Below are 25,767 nucleotides of genomic sequence, written 5' to 3' on the forward strand. Positions count from 1 at the left end.
GTATGTTCCAGGCTTTTCAACTTTTGTGAGCTGTCACCCATGTTGAGGTGGGCTTTGGTAATGAAGCTGTATTTAAGTCATTTCTGCTCCTGTAAGTAACCCTCACCCATATAAGTAACCCCAGTAAAACCCATTGGTTCACCAAGTTGTACTTTGACATTATCTGTACTTTGGTCTGTCGTGGGCTCATTATCTGAGTGAGTAGATGTTCATCTCCCCAGGAAAAGTCTTGTCACACAGAAAGCCCTATCTCAAAAGAACAAAATAAAACTCCTGTGGGACATATGATACACACTTGGTGCCAGACAGGAAGAGCCTGCTGACCATGGTAAGGGGATACTTGCAGAGGGAGCACTGATAAGAGACTCCAGGCATTAGGAAAGAAGAAATTTGGCAAGGAACCTATCAGGGTCAGATTGCAGCACAGGCTTGCTAAGGGAAGAAGAGAGAAAGAGAAATGACAATAAGCCCCACAGAGGTTAGAAGGAAGGCCTGTCCATCCCATTGGGGGGATGGGGTCAGTTGTCCAGATAACTGGAACAAACCAGCCATGGCTATCATAAACACAAACTTACCCAAAGAGAGTATGTTGGGGTGCTTGTGCCCTAATTTCCCTTCTGGCTTCCATCATTGCTCTAGCATGGTGTTCTCTGCTTCTGGTGTTAGGGGAGAGAGGCTTGCAGAACGAAGGGTAGACTCCATGACTAGCTGCCTCCCTGGTAAGTTGCTTTGGCCTGTGTTGGCCCCTCATAAGCTTTCTATGTGCTCTGTGAAGCTCATTACGTGGTTGTTGTAGCTGATATTTGTAGGTCCGATGACTCACGACCCATAGCAGAAGATATTGGTTAGCTTTTACTGCGTAGTGAATGACTAGAACAGTGTCTCTGGAGGGGCGACTGGGTCAGTTGGGCTCCAGCTCCTCCATGTTGGCCTTGGCTTTCCTTCATGTGTCTGTCATCCTTCTATGGGCCTAGCCATGTTCTTCTCGTGATGACACCAAAGATGGCTGCGGGTTGAGTAGGCATGCTCTGTCCCTTTTCACTTGGGCTTGAGACTGGCAGATGGCCTCTTCTACCTCATCCTGTTGGCCAGAGCAGGTCACCTGACTCAAACTGAAGGATGAAGAAGTAGTCTACTCCTTTATTGTAAAGAACAAAGTGATTCCCATGATATGAGTGTGACTATAGGGGAGAATAATGAGTAAGGCCCAGTAATGAAATCTGTCTTAAGTAGTATTTACGAACAATAATTAGCATCCGTGATTCTATAGACCAGCACTCTGTGTATGCAATAGTAACTAACATTTATTAAGTGTTTACAATGGATTGCCCTTATAAGTGTGTTTTACGTATTAACTCATCGGATACCAATTGCAGTGGTAAGCTATAGGTCCTTTGATTATTCTCACTTCTTGTTCAAGGAAACAAGAGGAAAAGGTTTAATGCCCTGTCAAGGTCAAACCCAAGTAATTTGGCCACAGCATTCAGGCTCTTAACTCTCAAGCTGTGGGTGATCTATGCTTGCCTGTGTGCCATTTGAGAACACAAAGGCCCAGATAAGTCTCTTGTCTGAAGTCCCTTGGTGGATGAGAGCTTGGAATGCTGAACTATGTGCTATCTACAAGCTAGATGACACTGAGTGACATGGTGAGGAGCGACTCAGTTCCATGAATTGACTGGAAAGGCTCAGGTATAAGATTGACACTGGAGCCTGGGAGATGGTTTAATTGGTCAAGCTCTTGCTCTTGCAGTACAAAATAAGGCCCTAGGCTCACACCCCTAACATCCATGTGAAGGATCCCTGGGGCTTGCAGGCCAGCCAGTCTAGCTAAATTGTTAAGCTCCAGGCCACTGAGAGATGCTGTCTCAAAAAATAATGAGGGGACCTATTTGTGATGACATTTGATGAGAATCTCTTGCTTCTACATGAGTGTATGTGAGTATATGCATGCACAACACACACACACACAGACACACACACACAGACACACACACACACACACACACACAGAGAGAGAGAGAGAGAGAGAGAGAGAGAGAGAGAGAGAGAGAGAGAGAGAGAGATTGACACTGCTTCTTGCATGTATAAAACTCTTGTTAGCTTTCTTCTTGGTCTCAGCAGTCTATGATACCTTTGAGCTGAGTCAAAAAAATTCCTTCCTCTACTTACTGATTAATATTTCTTGACAAAAAGAGTATGTTCATATACATAGCCCAAGGAGAGACGTCAGCCTTTAGACATACTAACTGGAAGAAGGCTCTGTGTTTTTAGTAAAGGTTAATTAAGACCCATCAAAAAAATTTCCCCTTAAAACATAAAAGTGAAATTGTGTAATTAGCTATTTTCCCCTTTACCCCCCCGGAGGGCATACATGAATGTTCCGGCTAAATGAAGCTATTTATTGAAGCCCATCCAGAGTTCCTTTGAAGTTTCATACATCTTTCTTCTGCTCTATCAGCTTCTAGCTACAATAATTTAATAAGTTTTTCCTAGGGTGAAATTGGATGCCCTTTATCGATCTTTCACTGAGGGGCATTCAATTACTTAATCTAAAGTGGTATTTCTGGGTCTCTCAATTACAATTTTGTTATAAATGGTTTGCTAATGATGCCTGGGGTACACAGGTTAATAGGGGGCATCCAAGCAAAGGCTGGGTAATTGAATGCTTTCTATTTGGGGACCAGTTATCTGATCTCTCACAGTGGCACTGGGTTCCCACAGTTTTGGTCTGCATCCACGGGGTACAGCGTGGAACCCTGGCTGGGAGGCGACAAGGCTGTAATGTATCCCTGAGTTTACTACATGAATGAGCACCAGGAGTCCTGTCTAACCTGAGCCGATTGGCACCAAGCACCAGCATTCCAGTCAGGTGAAGTACAGGCAGAATGGATCATCTGCAGTGTATGGGAAAAGCCAGCTAAGGGGCATGATAGCAATCTATTCTCCTTCTAGTATAGACACACGAATTGGATTTTTTTCATTAGCTGTGTTATTTAATAGTTATACAGCTTAGGCAGCGCCTTGGGAAAGAATATGTAGCAAGCCTCTTTTTATGCACTTGGGCCAATATCACCCTTGATACTAGCTTGCAAAGCTGTATAGAATCTAATCTCTTGGCTTAGCCCCATGTGGTTGATACCATCTCCAAACCAGCTCAAGTCCCCAAGGATCTACCTACAGGTGGTTCTCAGAGGCTTTGATATTCCGCAGAGCCTCCCCCTCCCTTGCTTTCCTCATCTCCATGGATCTCTGCTTCTGTCATGTCCCCCAGACTTTGCTCAGTAGCAACGCTGAAGTCACTCTCTGTGCAGTGTGCATTGGAGTCTTTCCTCTCAGACAGGCTCCACCTGGGGGAGAGTAGGTCTCTGGCGGAACCTTTGCCTATGTCTGGACCTGGTTTGGCTTACTCTATCTCAGGGGATGAGAACTACTAGCATCTACTGGTGAAGGCCAAGGGCAGTGCTGACCTTGCATGTCCTACAGTGCAGGGACAGCCTGTGCTGTGAGGAATTATTCAGCCAGGCCTTTCATTGTGGCACTGAACAGTGGTGTCTAATGGTTTCACTGTTTGGGGCATTTGGCACCTGAGGTTATCTTGTGTATTTATGACATCTTTACACATTGATGCCCCATGTAGCACTTCTGGCCAAGGTGGAATAAAACCCAGCTCAGGTGGGAGAGTCCTCTGTCATGGGCCTCTCTGAGCCTTTCTTGTCCATCTAGGGACTGGCTTGTCCAGAAGCAATGTTGGTCCACACTGTGCACTTAGGGGGCAGCAGTAATGTCATTACCTGGTTACAGGATGGGCCTTAGTCAACTTTATTGAGATGTATTTTACATATGATAGAGCGCCTTATGGTTTTGGGTTTGTAGAGGACAGTTTAATACCTTTTTCTTAAAGAAGACTTTGTCCCTTTCCTCCAATAGTACAAACCCCTTCAACTTCTCTACAGCAGCCTAGAGTCACCAGCCTAGAGTCATGTCATTCAGGGTCAACACCAAATGCCTGGAGTCTGAGGGCTCATTCCCAAGAGATTCCTTCATTTTCGATCTCCAACAACCACACTGTGTCTAAGACACAGAGGCAAAGGTTCCCAGGGTTTCCTGAGTGGTTTCAGGAAGTTCCCAGAGGAATAATTTGAGCTCCAGAAGTGCCCTAGCAACAGCTTATCACAAGAACAGGACTGGCCAGCAGGTAGGCGTAGGGAGGAATACCCATGATTCACCTGGCTTCACCTGTCTCTGTATGCTCGTTAGCTTCAAAGGCCTCAGATCCCAGTGAATTTGAGTTTGGGCAGAGGTCTCACAACATAGGGGAGATGGCTTATATCAAGTTTATTCCAGGGGTTTGGTCTCCAGCTCTTCTTCATTGTTCCTGAGAGTTTAAGCTTTAACCAAGGCTTGGTCTTTGTTGAAGACTAGCCCCCATCCTGAAGCTCCTAGTGGTTCCTGACTCCACTAACAGTCACTTCATTCAATAATCTCAGGTGTGGCTGAAAGGTGCAGCTTCTAACACCCAAAAGAGAGTCTAAGCGGTGTGCTGGGGGAAGGGGGTGAGGCTGAACACAGAACACCGACTATACATGTCTGTTCACACATATCTACATGCAACATTTTACATTGACTTCTGGTCCCCACCCTAGGATGTGCCAGCACACAGTCAACATTCAGTAAGTATGTGCTGAGCTAGTGAATGAATGAATGAAATGAGAACACACCCTATGAGAGTTTTGGAGTGTCTTCTTTAATGAGTAAAAGCCCCATCTTGGAGTGGTTTGCCTAAATGGAGGTACAACTGTTAGAGGAACACTGGGCATGTTTAAGCTGTCTTCTGTCCCGTCCACCCCCATTAAGAATATCAACCTTCCCCAGTCCCGGGATTTATTTACTTTGCTTGAAATAAGATAGCTTAGCTCTTGGTTAGGAATGTTCTATCCATTCTGTTGGGTTCAGATGTTGTACATTCTTGTTCTGTGGCTTCAAAGTCCTTGTTTGTTTTATCCCCTTTCATTCTTAAGAAAACAAAAACAACTAATGGTAATACAGACAGAAGTGTGTGAACACCCTCCCACTGAGTCCCTGCTCCCGTCTCATGGCCTTGTCTTTGACAAGTGGATTTTTAAAAGTTTGCTTTTTTTTGGCTTTAGGGATAGAGTTTTCAGGGGGCTGGTGGATCTTGCCCTTTTGTTTCTTTAGTTTGGAAGAATTGTTTGTACCCAGCAGTGGGTCAGGGGTGATGGAGGGAGCTGCAAGCAGAGGCTCCTGGCATGCCCTGCTGTTTCAAGGGAGGGGCGGGATCCAGCGTGGTCTCAGGGAGATGACTCCAAAGCTCCTCAAGACTGCTCCTCCCGCTGTCCCTGGCTTTTCCTTACTCTAGCTCCTCAGACCAGTACTTCTCAATCTGCATCCTGTGTTTAGTAATAACTCCTTGAACTACTTTGTAAAGTGTGTGTGTGTGTGAGAGAGGGGGGGGGGAGGGAGGGAGAAGGAGAGAGAGACAGACAAACAGATAGACAGAGTGAAAGAGTCAGTCAGTCAGTTAGTTTTGGGCACACATGTGGAGGTAAGATGACCTCACATCTCAGATACCAATTCTGGTCCCTCACCTTATTTGAGGCAGAGTCTCTCTTGTTCGCTGCTGCACGTACTAGGGTAACTAGCTCACAAACAGGCAGCTCTCCTGTCTGTGCCTCATATCTTCCATAAAATGAAGTGAGTTAAGGTGTGTCTGGGTTCTGGGGATCTGAGCTCAGGTCGTTACGCTTATGTAACAAATGCTTCATCCCCCCAGCTATCCCCCCAGTCTAGTTCAGTGCCATTTTTGTTCATTATATTCCTGGCTTTGGATTCAAAAGGTTTGTTTTCATCTGAACACTCCACAAAGCACTGCTGTGATGGACCGTATTGAATTTATCCAGTGTACCTCTCCTCTAAATATTTAAGTGCAAATGCTGGCACTGTGCAGAATACTCTGAGGGTGGAAGAAACACCACTTGGCTAATTCTTTGCCAGTGTATTCCAAGAAAACATGGACTTTGGATCCAAGTGACATGAAGGTTTTTATTGTAGGATTGTGACTGCTTAGATATCTGACCAATATATAGAATGTGCAATGTAGGTTTAATTAATGTCGCTTCTCTGGGGACAGAGCATTGTTTGGGATGTGTATGAGGACAATGGGACATGAGTCCATCACCCTTGGGTAATTGTCAACCTAAGGAAAAGGAATGTGACTTAGGGTCTCCCATCTGGAATTGCGTATCACACACTTTTAGAACTCGCTGGCAATTAAAGATTGTAATGTGGCCAGCAACGACTCTGTTATCTGGGTTGTATACATGTGCTGGGTCACTAAACACATGTCAGGCCTATACAAACTCTTTACACACGTTAATTTTGTGCCTTCAAAAAGTCACAAGGAGGTAGCACTGTTATTATTCTAGCTTTAGCAGTCACTGAGGAAATGCGAACTCAGGCTGACTGGCTTAAGGTCACGCAGCCTGTGGGTGTGCGTTTGTAGCAGCTAAAAACCACACGGAGCTCTTTCATCAGCTCATTCGCCCTTAATGACATCTCCAAAGAAGTGTCATTTGGGAAAAAAATACATTTTAGAGCCATGGCATTATGTTAATGGATTTTTAAGACTCGAGTCTTTCCAGGGAGGAGGAATGTGAGAAATGACTTCAGGGTCTGAGGTGTCCCATGGCTTGGGGAATACTGTACATTGACTTTAATTGCTTAATAACTTAAAGGCAGATTTTTTTTTTTTTTTTTTTTTTTTTAGTATGATACACTTGGCTGAAGAAGAGGATCAGTTCATTGTTGTTAAATTTTCATTAACTTTTGCTTCCTAAGCTGTAGCTGAGGGATGGCAGAAGCCATGAAGAGGCAGCCTGGGTTCCCGGGCTTCCCTCCCAATTCTCATCACCCTCCTTACTGCTCTTCAGACTTATCATTGAGCTCAAAATTGGTTCTTTGATTCATCCCTCAAACTGGAAGTCATTGATGGTCTTGGTTTTCTTCTTTCCTCCCTCCCTCCCCCTCTCTCCTTATCTCTTCTTTCTTTTTTTCTTTCTTTCCTTCCTTCCTTCCTTCCTTCCTTCCTTCCTTCCTTCCTTCCTTCCTTTCCTTCTTCAACTTGACAAAAAGCTAAAGTTATGTTGGAAGAGAAACCTCAATTGAGAAAACTCCTCCATCAGATAGGCCTGTCTTTAGAGTCATTTCTTATGACTGACTGACCAAGCCCAGCTCCTTGGCTTTGGCCCTCGGTACCACTCTTGGGTTTTGGTCCTGGGTTGTGTAAGAAAGCAGGTTGAGCAACCCATGAGGAACAAGCCAGTGAGCTGTGTTTCTCCATGGTCTCTGCTTTGGTCTTTGCCTGCAGGTTTATGCCATGAGTTCCTGCTCTGACTTCTTTCAGTGATGGATCGTGATGTGGAAGTATAAGATGAAATAACCCTTTCCTCCCCAAGTTGCTTTTGGTCATGGTGTTTTTATCATAGCAGCAAAAACCTAAGATACTGACTGTGCATAAATCTGACTGTAGTTACACAATCTTGAGATTCTGGGATGCCATAGCTCAGATATGTGAAAACAGAGGCCCTGGAGGGTAAGAACATGGGTTATGCAAAGGCTGGTGTTGGGGGGTCACATTTAGTGACAGAACATGAACCCCAAACCCAAAGGCCCCCAAACACCTTCATTTATCTTATATGATCTGTGACTTGCTTATGAGCAAGTTAAGTGTGACTGAAATAGAGAGACGGAAGAGGGAGATAACTACCTGCTCTTCTCTGGGAAGCAACTCCTGTGCTACCATAATTACCACATAATGCAACAAAACTTCTCTTTCTCTATGTTTAGGTCACCTGGCATTAGTAGGAATCTACTTCCCACGAAGAGAAAATACTCTGAAGGCATGCCAGTCTACCTGTCAACGAGGAACCCATAATGTCTTCTCGTGTCCAGTGTGGCTTCACGCTCTCCACTGATGCCACTCCAACTTTCTTTGGTGCCATGGGAAAAACCTGAAGCACAAGCAGACTCGCCTCCAGACTTGTGGTCGCTTCACTGTTGCATGGCTGGTGCAGAACAGACTATTGGAATTTGCTCCTTTGTATCTGAACCAAAGAATGTGCCTCATCATCTAGTGCACTGGTGTCTGCTCTCCTCCTCATTTGTCTCTGTTGCCTGTGCCTTCCTGCTGTCTTCTGTCATCCCAGAACACCCTTAAAGTTTCTTAGTGGACCCTCGAGGGCTGGCCCATGGCTCTCTAAGCCAGCTGTCCAAGGACTCTACCATGAGGCACTGTATTAATTGCTGCATCCAGCTGTTCCCCGAAGACACACACAAACAGCAAGCTGCCTGCCAAGGAGGCCCCCATCACAGTCATCAGGCGTGCCCCACTTGCAAAGGAGAAAACAAAATTCTGTTCCGTGTGGACAGTAAGCAGATGAACTTGCTTGCTGTTCTGGAAGTGAGGACTGAGGGCAATGAAACCTGGGGTGGGTTTTTGCGCTTCAGGAAGGGGAAGCGATGCAGCCTGGTCTTTGGATTGATAATAATGACCTTGGTGATGGCTTCTTACATCCTTTCCGGGGCTCATCAGGAACTTCTGATTTCATCCCCTTTCCGTTATGGGGGCTTTCCAAACAACCCCAGCGTGATGGATAGTGAGAGCCCTAGTGACATGAAAGAGCATCACTACCAGCCTTCTGTAAATAACATCTCCTACGTGAAGGACTACCCGAGCATTAAACTGATTATCGACAGCATCGCTTCCAGGATTGAGTTCACAACCAGGCAGCTCCCAGACTTACAAGATCTCAAGAGACAAGAGTTGCATGTGAGTAGCCTCCTGTCAGTCTTGGTGACTGACTTTTGAAGAATGGATGCTTCCTTCCCTACCACCATCTTTGGGAGTGCAGGCAGAACATGACAGGCATCTCCTGGATGTCTTATGGCAAGGATAATTCCGCAGCCTCCGGGATGAGAAAGCACAGCGTGCTTACACTGTGGAAATGCCAAGGAAGGAACTTGCTGTCCCAAATGGCTTAGAGATGTTTACAATGATCCCTTCTAGTCACTGCACATGGGGCCTTCTTGCCTGAAATGGGGTCATGGACGTTCAAGTGGCCTTTGTAGATCACCCGCATTTAGTATTTTTTAAAAAGGTTTATTTTTAGCTATACATATGTGTATTCCTGTGTAGGGGTATGTGCATGTGAGGGCAGTTGCCTTTGGAAACCAGAGTGGAAGTCTCATCTCCTGAAGCTGGGGTTCCAAGTGGTTGTGAGCCGCCTGATGTGGCTGCAGGGAGCACATCTGGTCTTGTGGAAGAGCAGTATGCACTTCTAACTACTGAGCCACCTCTCCAGACCCATCACTTAGATTTTGTTCTTGTTGTTTTTCCAGATATATAGCCCTGGCTGTCCGGAACTCATTCTGTAGACCAGGCTGGCCTTGAACTCACAGAGATCCACCTACCTCTGCTTCCCAAGTGCAGGGATTGCAGGTGTGGGTCACCACTCCTAGTTTAGAAAGTTTTGCTAATTGTTTTCTTTTGTTGTATCTGTCTCCTTTTTTTCCCTTTGATTGCAGATGTTTTCTGTAATTCCCAATAAATTCCTTCCGAATAGCAAGAGCCCTTGTTGGTATGAGGAATTCTCTGGCAGGAACACCACCGACCCCTACCTGACCAATTCCTACGTGCTCTACTCCAAGCGGTTCCGCTCTACCTTTGATGCTCTGCGAAAGGTTTTCTGGGGCCACCTGTCCCATGTGCATGGCAAGCACTTCCGGCTGCGCTGCCTGCCACACTTCTACATCATTGGGCAGCCCAAGTGCGGAACCACCGACCTCTATGACCGCCTCCGGTTGCATCCAGAAGTGAAATTCTCGGCCATCAAGGAGCCCCACTGGTGGACCCGGAAGCGCTTTGGTGAGTGTTGGGTCTCATGTTTTTCTCAGGCTATGGATGCATGTTGTGGCTGGTGAGGGCACAGCATGAGATTCTGTGGAGGAAGGTAGGGTAAAGTTAGCAAGAAGATGTATTGAGTATGGCACTTCTCATTAGACAGTCATATTATTAATCTGTTTTGTAGTGTAACAACAAAACGCCCATGTTTATTTTGTTCATGATTCTAGGAGCTAAAACGTTCCAAAGAGTCTGTTATTGATGTCTGGGTGAGAGGCTGTTGGCGACATTAAGAGATGGCAGAGAAAGGAAAAGGTGACTAGACACAGGCTGCAGAGGCCAAGTTCATGGTGGGGCCTGGCTTTACAATAACCCACATTCACAGGAACAAAGTCATCGCAAAAGCACAGCATCCCATCCTCTAGTCACTTTCCATTGTGCCCTGCTTTTTAAAAAGGTTCCATGACCCTCAGCATCCCATCCTGGGTACCAGCCTTGCCAAGCTTCCAGCACACAAGCCTCTGGGGAATACACAAACCAAAGCTGCACTTTACGGGCAAAGACCCAGTTAGTAAGCACTGGTTGAATGCTAGCCATGTGCAGAGAAAGGGGCAGAATGGAAACTTCTGGTGGAGTTGGTGTGTGTGTGTGTGTGTGTGTGTGTATGTGTGTGTGTGTGTGTGTGTATGTGTGTCTGTCTGTCTGTCTGTGTATATGACTGAGAGTTACATCCCTAGCTCTTTTAGTTGTCCCAAAGAACTTGCACACACAACCTCAGCAGAGATTAATATATACCAGAGACTGAGGTGGCTGGCACCCAGCCCTGGGCTGCTTTACTGAAGTCACCACACCTGGAGATGACACTGCCTTAGGCCTCAGCTGTATGACCTGCCCTGTCCACTTCATGTGTTTGCAATGCAGTAGGAATACATTTACCCCTGGCCAACATGGTTCACTGTGGGCCCCGCCTGCCCTGCCTCTCCTTGCAGGCTGGCTGGTTTCTGTTCCACCCAGCCCCAGGCACCCTGTTGCCCTCGGTCACTGTTTCCTGTCCTTAACCTTTTCTTTTTGCCAGGAGACATTTGGTCACTAAAGCTAATGGGTGATACATAGCCTGTTGTCTGCCAAAGTCTGGGCGGGCCATGAAGACAGTTTCCACATAAAAGGACCCAGGTCACTAGAAGAAAATCTTAGATGTTTTCTTTAGACTAACTGTTCCTCACAAATGTTCAGTATCATCCTTTGGGTCTTCATTCTGGAGTGGCTACCTGTGTGCATCGAAGCAGGCAGGCTCCAGTAGCCACCGAGTAGCCAAGATCTAACACATTCAACGTCTGTAGCACTTACGTTTCCCACCACGCCCAGTGTTTCTCCTGAAGAGAAACAGCTTTCTCCTGGAAGGAAGGAGGGAAGGACAGGGCGTGCCTCTGCTGCCGATAGTCAATGTCACCTTGAATCTCTTGTTATGTTGGCCAGAACTGTTCTCTTTCTATTTTGCAGTAACTTTGGTAAATGTGCTGGGCAGTGTATATTTTGAAATGTTTACGAGCTATTTTAAGGCAGGGAACAAATCTCAGATGTGTATGGCTTGTGCCAGAGTCTGTGTTCATGGAAGGCACCAGTGACACTGTCAGTTCCCCGTGGCCGCTTGATGGTATACATCTATCTCTATAAAGCACCCACTGGGCACCTTGGGGATGAAGAAAGAGGTACTATGGCGGTGACAGGATGCTGGTTCCTTGCTTCCTTCCTTTTGTCCTCCATATCTGGCATACCACCAAATCCTAGGTGCCTCCATTGTGTGCTTGCTTTAATCTCTTGGTCAGAGTGCTAAGCAGTTCTCGACTCTAGACCCCCACGTATCCCTTTTCTTAAATCTTAAGTAGGTATGGCATCTTTTAAGCGGCCACTACCCAGTAGCAAGTGGTAGTTGGTGTCTTTCTCCCTGTGAGACATGTACAAGTGGAAGCAGGCAGGCATTGGCAGAGATCTGTACCCCACAGCCATGTGCCTCCAGAAGTTTACCTGCATCAAGCATTCTGATGCTAACGTTAGGTCCCCTTGACCTTCCCTGGACTTGCCTCCAGACCTTCCACCACCCTATCAGCAGCAATGCTGTCTTCAGTAACTTACTTCTTGGCTCCTGTAGGAATTGTCCGCCTGAGGGATGGACTCCGTGACCGCTACCCTGTGGAAGATTACCTGGACCTCTTTGACTTGGCTGCACACCAGATCCATCAAGGACTGCAGGCTGCCTCTGCAGAGCAGCCGAGCAAGATGAATAAGATCATTATTGGTAGGTATGGCTTCTGGGTAACTTCATGGGAGCTGGCAGAAGCAGACTCTTTGGGGTCCTGGTCCATGTTCTGCGGCCAGCACTGTCTCACCCTCAGAATATTTGTGGGTAAGTCTCTACCCCCTGTGGCTGTCACTGTTAGCTTCAGGTCAAGCAGTCTCACCGTTTATACCACCACTCTAAAGCAGAAGCATCTGGTGAGCTTGCTTATTCCATGCAGACTCAAGGATGGCTGGAGTGTTTTTTAAAGAGAGTTGCTGTTTCTTTGTTTTTCCTTGAATTAAGCAGGTGTGATTTCCTTCTCCTCACAATGCCCTGATTGGAGTTAGCTTACTCACTGATTGGATGCCAGGGGTGCAGGAAGGAGGCAGCATCTCTCCGCAAAGCCCAGCATCCACCCCCCTCCACAAGTCTCTGAGTAACCCAAGTGCCTTTGAGCATTCAAAATGAAGTTGTTTGAGCAGCATGCACTCAGGACATGGAAGGCAGGGGGATCTTGAGTTTGAGGCTTGCTTGGGCTTATTAGAAAGACCATGCCTCAACAAAACAAAACCAAGTAAAGCCAAACAAATGAAGCAAACTTGAAAATGTAAGCTAGATGGTTGTGGCAGCTTTGCATGCCTTTAATCCCAGCATCTGGGAGGCAGAGGCAGGCAAATAGCTTTGAGTTGGAGGCCAGCCTGGTCTACAGAATGGGTTCCAGGACAGCCAGGGACACACACACACACACACACACACACACACACACACACCTCCCATCTAAAAAATTAGTTGTTTATATTTAAATATGCACACCTCGATACACACGCATGATGAATGATTACTGCAGCTAATCAAGTTAACATATTTGTTTCTTCACAACACCCTCCCTGCATCCTTTGCATTTTCTAAAATGGTGAGCATTACCTGAAGTCCCCCTCAGCAAATGACAGCACACAGTGGGGCACTGCCATCTCCAGGCCTGACTAGGCTTTGGATGGTAGACTCATTTCACCTGACAGGACTCTTCATTACATTCAGCTTGAGATGGGCATTTATCTCCAGCGCCTTCTGAAAAGGAGAAATCGAATCATACATTTCACTTAAATTTGTTCCCCGAGGCAATGATCTATTTTGTGTTCCTGGATCCATTACATTTTGATTCTCTAAATCAAATGAATCTCTCAGTGAGTAGGATAGATTGTGACCCCGCCGCTTGGCTGAGGACTGTGTACCTGAATCTGAGGAGATTCTGGCTCCTGCCAAAACCCAGACTGATTGGTGGATTTTTTTTTTTTTTTTTTTTTTTTTGGTTTTTGTTTTTTAATTCATAAGTAAAATCTCTGGAATACACTGGGAATGTATTTTACCCACCCTCACACCTACAGTATGAATTGGCTGTTAGTTGTGTTTTTTTTTTTTTAATTTCAATTTCAGGGGTGCAAATACCCCATTTAATAAGTCTAATGAATATTTTGCTGAGACTCCCATACCATATGCCTCTGGGGAAATCTCAGGATCTATGAAAGAGCTAAAAATATTCCTCACAAAGCCAAGAAACAGAAAATGAATGAGAAAGGAAAGCCTTCGTCTGGGTTCCTAATTATAGTTACTGTATATTTCAAAAAGAACAAGAAATAAAAATGCCATGCTGATATTTACTCCAAGCCAGGTTTGGTACTATGTCTTATGATAGCCTCTTGGTGTGACAGGCAATGTGAAGAAGCAGATGACAAGCTGGCATCTGGCTCTGCGTGTGTCACCAGCCAGCTCTGTGCCACGTGATAACTCAGCCCTCAGTTTTCATTTGGTCCACAGGTCTCTAAAATGGGATGATGGAGCAGGTTAGGACCCTGCTTCTCCCAGCTCTGGGATGCGACTCAGCCCTTTTCAGCTCTGCTTCCCAATGAAGGCCTTGGCAGAGGTCAAAAGGTCACATCACCTTGGGTGACAGATGGGTCATTGGTTAGAGGAGGTCCGTCCCCTCAGCATCTGCTGACAGGAGAAATACTCAGGGGCTCATGACTGAGGCATTTAAGTTCTGTGGGGCTGGGGATGCTGAAAGGCCTTTCTCCCCTGCAAGGTTCCTCATTCCTGTCCACTCACTTGGTGATGGCTTCTGGAATTTCTGATTTCCTCTTAGAGGAGGCAGTGTATGCCTGTCCTGTTTCCTTCATCCATTCCCGATGCCAAGACAATGTGGGGCTGGAATTAGAATCCACTGAATGAAGGCTGGGTGGACAGAGAGATGAGAAGATGCCTGCATGATTCTAGATGCAGCTGCCTTTTGAGATCTGACAGAATTTGTGGCGATTTTTTTTTCAGACACTTTCATATTGCCTACTTCATCTGGAGCAGATTTGCCAAAGGATGTCTGATTGATTTGTCTTTTCTCTCTTTGCTATGTTGAAAAAAAAACCTAAGAAAGGAAAGAAGGCTGGGATGGAAGTGTCCACCAAGCAGAAGCTATAGGGCCTACTGTCTTCACACATGACTTTAATGTGCTTGTCATTGACAAAAAAAGCTCACTGAGATGTGGTACATGGTCTGGGTTCATCCTGAGGGACTTCTGGGGTAGTGGTGTCACAGAAAGGGTGGGAACCAGTAGTCCTCTGCCTGGATCCTTGGAGTCCCTTTCCTTCAACATCTCTGCTGACAGTCACAAAACAAGGCAAATACAGCTGGGAAGAAGGCTCGTTTGCAAGCACTTGTACAAGCATGAGGATCTGAGTTTGGCCTTCCATCACCATGGGAAAGCTGGCCACAGCTATATGCTTCCATAATCCAAGTGCTGGAGAAGTGGAGGCAGAGGCATCCTAGGGCTCCCTGGAAAGCCTATGTAGGCAATTGGCAAGCTCTGGGCTCAGGGAGAGACCCAGGATCAAAAAGACTGAGCAACAAAGGGAGACGTTCCTCGTGGTCTGGTCTTTATAAGCAAGTGCACATATGTGTGCACATAGGGATACAGATGTCATTCCCTCATACCCCCCACTCCAACAACAACAACAACTTCAGTTATCCAAGAGTTTGTGTTGTTTAAGTGCCTGTGTCTTGGCCTCACCTCTCTCCCCAAACTGCACTTTGTGTTTGCACTCTTCTGTCAGGGTAGACTCTGATTAAACAGTGTTGGGCCCAGTTCATCCACCCAGCATGATGCACCAGCTGTATAAAGAGCAGGGGATGAGGTATTGGAAGCAGACAGCTGGCCATGGGAAGCGGGGGCTGGGGCTGAGACCCCCTGGGCTTCTGGCAACGTCTTCCTCTTTGGTCCTAGAGATTGTGCCCCTGACTAAATGTTATGGTTCCAGGGAAAGATCGATGTGAATTGGATCCAGCTTTCCATTGAGGGTCGGCTTCCCTGAGTGACTCTTTTCTCTTCCTGACACATTTTGAAGGGAACTTTCTAGTAGATTCTCAGTGGGCCCTTAAAATGCCACAGAGCTATGAGCTGCCAGCCAAAGCTAAATATTGTGAAATTAAAGTCCTAGGTGTTAATAAAGGTTGTATTTTTGTTCCTTCTGAGGCAAGGAGCTGAGGGTGGGGTGGCTCCGGGAGGGGTGGGGACCAGTTGTTCTTTCCTCAGACCCCAGAGTCCCATCTGCCAGCAATGGCTGACAGGCTTGCCTGTCATGGCTATTGAGGAGGAAGGCACAGGAGCCAGGCTTGGCCTCTGGCTCACAGTGGGAGCCCATACTCTATGGCCCAGCATCTGCTCTATGTCTGTTTGCAGGAGAGGCCAGCGCCTCTACAATGTGGGATAACAATGCCTGGACCTTCTTCTATGACAACAGCACAGACGGTGAGCCTCCATTCCTGACCCAAGACTTCATCCATGCCTTTCAGCCTGAGGCCAAGCTCATTGTCATGCTCAGGGACCCTGTGGAGAGGTGAGTGGGGGGTGCCAGGCTTTGCATTTTTGGTGAAAAGAAGGGGCCTTTCTGAGCACAGTGCTCCCATCTCTTTGCAGATAAGATATGCTTGTTTAAGGAAAATAATAAACAAGCATAATTTGTGATGTTTTTGCTGCTTCTTGCATAAATGTTATTCTTAGTGCAATCCTTCCTGCATTTAAGAAAATTGTGGCCAGTTCGTGCAGCAGTTTTGACTGTGGTCTGTAGGTTTTAACCTCTGGGGGTCTGACCAAGGGATGAAGGACACAAGTGCTGTTAGGTTTGGAGGATAGAAATCCTTAGCGTCAGGGATGTTGGGATTCTCTGTGTGCTCTGACTCCCAGAATTCCTTGTTTCTTTAGTTGGTAGGTCTCCCTCAGCTCTGAACATGTATCCCTGGAAACCAAAGAAGGGGTACATGACTGACATGTTTTTTTGCGTCTGATAAGGTCAGGGCTTGCCCAGGTCTGAATGAGGCAGGGCTGGTGCGGTTGAACACACAGTACCGGGGTTGTGATGTTGTGTGTGCAGTAAGCTGTCAGGACCTTTATGTCACTGTGCCTTTTAATCTGCTGTGCCTTCCAAATACTGTAACACCAAGAATGAGGGGTCTTCACTCAAGAGGACCAGTCTAGGTCAGAGCAGCTCAGCTTCCTACCAGGAGATAACTGTCTTGTCCACACCTTGTCCCCGTTTAATCTCCCAAGCCATACCATCCAATGTCATCATTTCAAACTTTAATAACCACCTGACACTTACAGACAATGTCTACAGCCCTTTGTGCCTCGTTCTCCATGTTTTCTTATGGGTTGGATTACGACCCCTGTCCCAAATAAGGTATGGTGAAATCCCAGGTCCTGGTAGCTTTATCTGAAAATTAGGACTTTGTAGATGGAGTATGGGATTTAGTGTGAGAAGGGATTGAAGGATGTGACCACAAGCCAAGGGATGCCAAGGATCACTGCACTTACTAAAAGTTGGGAGAGGCATGGAACCACAGAAGAAGCCAGCCCTGTTAAGACCTGCATTTCACAACTCCTGAGTGATGGATGAAGTTCTTCTTGTCATGTGCATATGACTTCTTCCTCAGATAGCATGGCTTCCTGGCCCCAACAACAATAGCTGTGCTTATTGTAAAAGTATAAAGGAAATTATAGCATCAGAAGCTATAAAGGAAGTGGCCCATGTATGATCTCCCATGCATGGAACTGTTAGTTATGTGTTCTTGTGTATCCCTCCAGACTTATTTCCTATCAGATGCATGCTTGTGTCATACATGTGCATCCTTCAGTAGTCTTGTAAATCTTCAGTCTAGCTTCTCTCATGGCTGCCCAAGAGCATATGCTTGCCTCTCTCATTTGCTGAGCTGGGTTTCCAAATCCTCATGAGGCTCCAGAAGGACTCCAGCTCTTCCTTAGGAGATAATTGGACAGAGGACCATCTCCTGGGTCCACACCAAGGGGAAACCAATTCATCTTGTTCTCAAGGCAGCCATGTCTACTTTCTCTTCTAGACAGGAAGTTGACCCTCTTTTCATGGAGTGGGCTGGATTTTTCTGGCCTAGAACAGCTGGGCTGGGGTACATTCCTGTGGACAGGCTTGCATAACTCTGCAAAAGACAGGCTTGAGGAAACTGACCCTCACCACCCGCTGAGGTATTTTGACAGCTGCTTCTCCTCCATCCCTCAGTGCCACCTCAGCCCAAGTTCCCTTGTAGAACATTCTTTCTGATCACTACACACCTCCCTACTGTTCTTCCTGCTGCTTAATTCTGAGCAAGGTCAGATAGTTCCCAGTTTCAAAGCCTAAAACTGAAGCTTTGGCAAGCACTCTCAACAGATGGGGACTGAGCTGTCTGACTTGCTTCTGTGGGTATCAGCCCCAATACCTGTCTACTGGAATTCCCGGGCTAGCTGGGGAGACAGATGTGTTGCCACTCTTTGTCATGGTCCTACCAACTATAAGCACCAAGGACCCCTCAATTGGAGGAGCTGTTCCTGGGCTGGGTTTTGAAGAATGAGTAAGAGTTTGCCATAGAGGTCAGCATGGAAGTTAATCCAAGAGAAAACCACCCTGAGTAGAGGAGATAGCACATTTAGAGACATATGTCATCTTTTTGGAGACTGAGCCCCAGAGTGTCCTTTCCTGGCACTGTACCTCTAGCTCTGAGGACAAGAGTGCCAGGAACTTGAACCCTGAAATATCAGGACAGCCATGCTAGCCAGGCTCAGACTTGTGGCCAGAAGTAGGGCCTGCTCTACCCGCTCTCCTGGCTTCATGGGAACCACCACCTTGCAGGAGGTTCAACCGGCCTGCTCTGTGTTCCTTGCTTTTTATTTTAAGGAACAAATGACCTCTACCGGAAACTGAAGGTGAAAGCTTTCATTCTTTTTTGTCCTCAGCTTAGCACAAGTATGTCATCAGCGAAAGCATTTACTGAGCCCTGGCTGCGTGCTAGGTGCTCTGCTGGGTGCTTAGCTGGTGAGTGGCAAGCTAGGATAGCGGCCCAGAGTTGCAGGTATCGCGACTGCGTCGTGACCTGTGTGATAATACTGGAGTGTGGAGTGGGGTGGGCAGGATGCCCAGTGGGAGCCCGTGTTAGACAGGTGACCTGCAGTGTTAGGTAGCTGCAGTGTGATAAGCTGCTCCAAGGTGTCACAGTCCTACTGCCCATCTCTCTGGGGATCAGTGGCTTCATCACTGAGCTTTCTGATTCAAAGCGAAGGTGTCTGTAAGTGTTGGGGTATCTGTAAGTGTTAGAGTATCATGTCTCATGCAAAGCCTTGGGAGGGAGGCCTATTAGATCTCACACTCACTGGGTTTCTGCAGGGCTATGGTCTCTGTTCTTTTTTGACTCAGCTGGAGGTGTCCCTCAATCCCTGGCCACTAGGCTTTTCCAGTGTGGCTAGTGATGTTTTCAAAGCAGCAAGGGAACTGGCTAACAAATCAGTTGTAATCAATTGCCAGTGTGCCGTCCTAATACTGTCGCCATATTTTGTGTGCCACAGACAAATCCCCTGGTCCAGCCTCTCTCCTGAGTGCTTATCTCCTACTTGGTGCTTAAAAATCTGGTGCCCGCCCTGTAGCCCAGAGAAGAGTAAATTCAACTTGATGTCAGCCCCAGTGCCTGCGGGAGGTTGTCACGAGCATGCTTGTGTCGTGAGTTCATGAGAGCAGCCACTGTTTGCTACTTCTTAATCATCACCAAATATATGCAACAGTGGGAACTTTTGAAACCCATAGCTTATGGTCTATCAGCTCAGCTCCTTTCCCATCTCAGCTGGGAAGAATGATACATATTGTGTGTTTAGGCTACTCTTGGAGAAACAAACACTAGAGCCCATGTTCCCATTACTGAAACTGGCTCCTGGGCCTTTGGCCCACTTTAGCTTGCCCTGTCTTCGCCTTTATCAAGTGGGAGATTCCTTGGGCCGATCCACGATCCACGCCAGTTGGATTTGTTGTTCTTTTAGTTCTACAAGTCAGCTGAGGTGGAAGAGGGGTCGTTTGTAGTTTCTGATTCACAGTTAGCCTTATTTTCTGTTAATTGATTAAAGGCAGAGGGATTGAATGTGTTGGGATTGGAGAAAGCTAATGCTAATGACTTTCAAGTTCCCAGAGAAAGACAGAAGCAGAAGCAGTAAATCTAACTCCAACCCTGGGGGAAGATAGAGGACAATGAAGAAGTCTCCCCCACCCCATCTCTCTCTCTCTCTCTCTCTCTCTCTCTCTCTCTCTCTCTCTCTGTGTGTGTGTGTGTGTTTGTTTGTGTGTGTGTGTGTGTGTGTGTGTGTGTGTGTGTGTGTGTGTGTGTGTGTGTGTTGGGGGATGGAGGTTCTGAATGACAGAGGCTGGCCATGAGTTCATGGTCTAAGTCTCTCCGTAAGAGACTGCAACAATTTAGAGCTAATGGATTCCTGGGCCAAATTGTTCACTTAATTAAAAAGAAGCCACCAGCAGACAGGCAGAAAGTCGTTCACTTAACCCTTCTCCGGAATGGTCCAGCCTTTCCTCTCTTGTTTGTGAGAAAAGCGCGCTTCCTTGCCCAGGGCCGCTCCCCCAGTCTATATGAGACATGGCTCAGGAGGAAGATGTTGACTCCCTTGCCCCTGTCACATTCTTCTTCCGTTCAATGGACGTTAGGAGACGGGCCGTGCAGCATCTGTTAAGGCTTTTTATATGTCTTCAGTTTTGTTTTTAATTTTGTGTAGTCATAGCGAGATGCTTAGAACTGACCATGCAGGAATGATTGCTTTCCATATTTCATGATGATGGCTCTACAGGGAAGCAGGGCTCTACTCAATTAAGTAGACTTCCATCTTGACCCTAATCCCTTGGGCCTTGCAGCCTGGAGAGCTGTGTTCTTCGTCTGCTTATATAAACTGACTTTTTAGGGACCCTCTGAACTGGGTAAGTAATTAACCTACATATGGACCAGAAGGAAAGGAGGCCTATTTCTTTGTAATTGTTCATGCTCACAGGGAGCACACAGTGACAGTGAGGCCAAGCATTTGGACAGGGATGTGAGCTTGATTGAGTCCCCGTAGTCTGCAGAATGTGGGAAGGTGTGCAGTCGGGGAGCAGTGTATGGTGTGCCACAGGGGCCACTACTGGGGACCTAAACAGCTTGCCTCCAGATTTTAGCCCTGCCGGTCAAGGTTTTGCCACCTGAGGCGAGTAGCTTAAGCTATCTGTGTCTTATTTCCTCATCAGTGAAATGGGAGAAGTGGGCTGTTATTTCATTAAATGCATATGCATAACATTCGCTCACTAAATATCCTTGAGCACCCTAGACACACTAATGTGCCTGTGATGCTAAGCCATCCATCTGCTCCATGGAGCCCATGGCTAGTGGGGATGTGAGCACAGGCTAGAGCGAGCCCCCCCCCCCCCCCCCTGCCGCTCACCCGAGTGCTATGCCGTGCTCCGCTCAGATCCTGCCTCACTCAGCTTTGTCAGCAGGTGAGAGGGGGACTGTGACACAGGCACACGTGAGGTGCACGGCTCTCCTCGCTTATGTTCTTTACCTCTAAGTGATGAGTAAGTAGCTATCTCATCTACGTCTCACAGAGCCAAGGATTTCTCCCCTGTGATGACTCCATCCTAGCATGGGCACCGGAGGCTTCTACTGTATGAAGCAAGGTTTCAGCAAAACACTCTGGGAGGAGTGTGAAGACAGGACTGGCAGTGTGAAGACCAGTCTCTGGCTTGTCCTATGTTTTTTTTTGGGGGGGGGGTTGGGAAGGGATCTGTGCTCATCCTTCAGCATTGTCCTTGATTGGGGAAGTTCTTGTACATTAGCCATTGGATGTGAATTCTTTGTGGGTGAGGTGAATCAGGTGAAGTGTGTGTGTATATATGTGTGTGTGCGAGTGCGTGTGTGCTCAAGTGTATAGGGGCTGTTTTGGTAAAATATAAAGGGAGAGATTTCTGCTTTTGCAGACTTTGTGAGCAGTAAAGATGAGGAGATAGAGGACTAAGCCTAGACGGACCTTGTTCATTTGTTTAGCATTCAAGAGAGCAAAGTCTGAATTAGAGAAGGGGCTGGCCCAGAGAAGCCTACAGTGATTGTGGCTGCAGATCTTTGACCTGAGGTAGGGATCACTTGCTGCTAAAACCTTTCTCCCATCTGGGCCTCCTCTGGCCTGGGAGCATTGGCTTCAGACCACTGGGCAGAGCCATTTGCAGCAGCCATACCACAGAGTGTCTTTGTTGGGATGCTGCGTGAAGACTATCTGGAGGTAACCACCAGATAAGGGGTTACAACTTATGCTTGGAAGACAGACGTTGAGACTTGAAACCTTCAGCATCCAAACTGTTGATTTTGAGGGCACACTTACTGGGCCACCCTGCTTATTCCCACGGAGAGTGTTTGCAAAGGACAATTCAGTGGGGACAGTGGAGGAAGTTCTGTGGGGAAAGAAAAGTGTTTCTCTACCTGTGGAGGTGGGAATGGGAGGGGTGTCCTGATGGGCTGGACTCTGGGAAAATGCCCAGACTTGTCACACACAATTCCAGGGCTATGTTGTAGGAAACGTCAGTACCTGTGAACCATTGGCCAGCTCTGGTATGGTAGCCACCGGTTCAAAGTAAGGGTCCCATGCATCAGACCTAGGCTGTCTTGGAGCTTGCAGAAGTCACTTAACCCAGCTCACAGGCACACACTAAATCACAGCCTTCAGTGTCAGTCTCAAATCCAAAAGAACAATGTTTGTCGGCTTCACCTGAGAGGGAAAGCTCCTTCCAGTGGCTGCTCCTTGCTTGACACCTCTGCAGGGTCTCTTTTAGCCATCAGTATCACAAGTGGGCAGTGAGAGGTCTTGTGTCAGTCCTGGGTCACAGGGATGCCAGGAATTCTTGTAATCTCATCAGAGGATTTGTCACCATTCCATGAATACTGGAAGACGCAGAGGTAGACACAACCCACTTCTGCTCTAGAAACCTCGGGCCTCATGGGGAGGGGAAGGAACCCCCATTCAGTGTCCCAGCCAATGAGGAGCCTTGTATCTCTTATGTAGATGTTCTTAACTGGATAACACGTGCCTTCTCGGTGTCACTTGTTTGGTCTAAAGTAACCCTAATACATTTTTCCAACCCAGCCTGGCCTGGCCTGTCTCGTTGTAGCTCTTGATGTATTAGTCAAGGTTTGTAATTCTGGAAGACTGGGGAGCTTCTTCTAAGCTACATAAAATGGCCAGGGTATTTTTTTTTCTTGTAGGAAAGATATCTATGATGATGACTGATGGACCATATCAGAGTCTGGGATTGATCCGTGATTAGAATATGGATGCAGGCAAATGGGGAATGAGGCCAGATGCTCTAGTGGCCATCTTCTTGTCCCATTTACTATGACCTTCACATGAATACAAGACCTGGAGATGGGGTGGAGAGTTATTTGGAAGATAAAAGTGTGTCCACCTTTCAGGTGTTCTTGGGTAGGGAGATGCAGTCATTGACACGAGTGGATCTCAGGTTGGTGGGGTGTATGTGGCAGTGGTCATGGAGATGAGAGAGGAAGCCATGTTCTGAGGGAAGCCTGCTCGGGAGGAGGCAGCACACCCAGTGGTCACTATACTAGTGTTGACCTTGGAGCCTTTCCCAAAATGTATCTCTGAGAAGTCAGGCATGGAGCAGCCACTGGAAGGAACAGTCCCTCCCAGGTGAAGCCCCCGAACATTGTCCTCTGGCATTTGAGCCTGACACTGAAGGCTGCGATTTGGTGTGTGCCTTCTGGATGGAGTAACTTCTGACATGACCCTTCCTGTTAAAATCGGTTGCTGCTTAATGGGCATCAGGCATGTTCTGGAATTAGATCAGGTTGATGGGTGTGCAACTCTATACTGACTCACCCATGGAATCCTATGGTGGGTGATTGTATCTGGCTATAAAAGGGAGCAGAACCACTATGAAAAGAAACCTGTGGTAGAGAGAAGGTTCGCCAAACTAGTGACCTGGAACCTGGGCTTGCAGAGTACCCATGTGGAGGGGAGGGTAATGAAGAGACCAGCTGTCATTAGGAATAAACAGTGCTAATAGCTACTGAACGAGGCAAGCACCATTAGCCTGTCTGGGTGATAAGTGACCACAGCATGGGCTAGTGTGCGACGGGCTCCAGAACGCCCATTTATTGCTGTTGTCATTTTGTACGCATGAGACATGGCACACCAATGCACATCGACTTTTCTCTGATGATTGGCGGCACCGTTCCTTGTGTCATTGTATCTGTAGCTTGGTCACCTGTTTTAATTTTACACCAGTCTCCTGTGACTTACTGAGCAGTTCTAGAACAAAACTGGCTCTTGGTTTTTAAATCACCATGTACCTAAAGTGATAGAGACATTAAACAATATCTTCAGACCATTGACTCAAATGGCTGGCGCCCACCTCGCTTAGCCACTGGCTTATTTCTTTACCCTAAGCCTGTGGCTTTGGGGCTGGGCAGACCTCCGTTTGTTCCTGGGATGTGTGACCTGGAGAGGGCCCCTGCACCCGTCCTAACTCTAGTTTCCTGTGATAGGGTTGTGGACCTCATGGGGTGGTTGTGGGGACCGAATGAGAACCCGTGGGTTATACCTAGCATGGAACCTCTTGTAACTCCCCCATGAATGGCCATAGGCTCAAAATTGGGATTCCTGGGGCTAACATAATTTGGCCTTTGCAAAGCCCAGAGATCAGCAATGGCTTTACTGCTCCCATCCCATCCCACCCCTGCTGTCCTAGCTGTGGAGTCTGTAAAACAAGAGTCTCATCCAAGGAAGCCAACCAAATGCTCAGACACTGAGACATACCCCAGCCCCAGATCCCACTTAACTGCCATCAGTATGCTGACCTCCAGTTGTACTAACTCAGAACAGAGCCCCTTAACTGAGCGGCCATGGCTCTGAGCCATCCACCCAGATATGTGATAAGGCATTGTCTGTCTCTGTGGGAATATGTGGTAACTTTAAATCTCTTTTGCTCACAAACACACCCTTCTACCACCTCTCCTGGGGTTCCAGAACTCCTGGGGTCCCTCCACAGATATGACAGGGCATGGCTGGCCTTCACACACAGGCCCACAGTTACAGATCTGCACCAGCAGGCATCTAAAATAACCACAGCACAGAAGGCCTGGAATGTTCTTGGGCTTATATTTGGAATTGCTGTTGGAAACAGTCTTGGCCAAATGTAACACCCATCTGTTCAGAGTGGTTTGAGACCGAGAGATGAGGTGGATCTCAGGATCGCAGGAGGGGGCTGGGCAGCTCTGATACAGAGGGCTGGCTGGGGCTTTCAGACCCCCGGCCCTGCTTGCTGTAAAACCTTCATCCCTTTCAATATAGGCTGTGGGAAAAAATTCCCCTTTTGTGAAGCCAAGCTTTCTACCCACTGGTCTGTGCTTCAGGGTTTCAGAAGAGCAACTGTTCTACTGAGTATTTTCCTGCGGATGCCTGTCCTGGCCCATCACCATCTGGTACCCAGCACCAAGAGCTTTGGGTGTCCCTTTAGGTGTCAGATTGCCTATCACTTTCCTGTGCCCTCCCCTCCCCAGACTTTGATGCTGTTTTTGTGACTACAGCCTTAGGTGGCATCGTTGTCCCTACAGTCCTGTGATGATTCAAACGGCTCTTTCTTCTGTGTCACTGCAGTGCTATTGATGTTAAAGCCAGAACTCTGGGTGTTTAGGTCTGTGTCTTTCCATTTCATGTTGCCACACTCTTGTGCCTGATAGAGACCCAGTCTTGATGAGGTTTGCTATCATTTTCTGAGGGGCTCTAATCATCCAGGCGGCTTGTCAGTCATCCATGGTCACCAGCCTTGTTAATGCTTCGTCCTCATTCCTTGGAGGACTCAGCTCCTGCCATGCCATAGGAAAACAAGGAGGTTTGCAGTTTCTGGTGGCTTTCAGTGGTCTTTGGTATTCTGTAATTGGCTACCAGAGTCCAATCTCTGCCCCCAGAGATCTCCTTTCACCTTGCCATGAAAGTTGCCTCAGCTACTTTAAAAGGTTTAAAGGTAGTTAGTATACATGAGTTTGCCTCTGGATACCCCATAACCTTACCTGGGTAGGGTGTAGGTAGGATGGAACATTGAACACATCCAGTGTTTCCTGCAGTATCTTAGTTTGGGTTTTACTTCTGTGAACAGACACCATGACCAAGTTAACTCTTATCCAAACAACATTTAATTGGAGCTGGCTTACGGAT

The 25,767-nt window shown here is 47.2% G+C and overlaps 1 protein-coding gene across 1 annotated transcript in view; it reads left to right on the forward strand.

Annotated features, from left to right (window-relative positions):
- CHST15 (carbohydrate sulfotransferase 15) overlaps positions 1-25,767 on the forward strand; it is a 61,295-nt gene that overhangs the window by 20,649 nt on the left and 14,879 nt on the right. The window contains exons 3-6 of the mRNA XM_080911181.1: positions 7,864-8,845; positions 9,601-9,940; positions 12,066-12,212; positions 15,922-16,078. Of these exons, the coding sequence (XP_080767307.1) occupies positions 8,300-8,845; positions 9,601-9,940; positions 12,066-12,212; positions 15,922-16,078 (1,190 nt within the window). The 5' untranslated portion in view covers positions 7,864-8,299. The remainder of the gene's footprint in view (positions 1-7,863; positions 8,846-9,600; positions 9,941-12,065; positions 12,213-15,921; positions 16,079-25,767) is intronic.

The sequence above is a fragment of the Micromys minutus genome, assembly GCF_963924665.1.
Source record: "Micromys minutus genome assembly, chromosome: 2".
Lineage (NCBI taxonomy): Eukaryota > Metazoa > Chordata > Mammalia > Rodentia > Muridae > Micromys > Micromys minutus.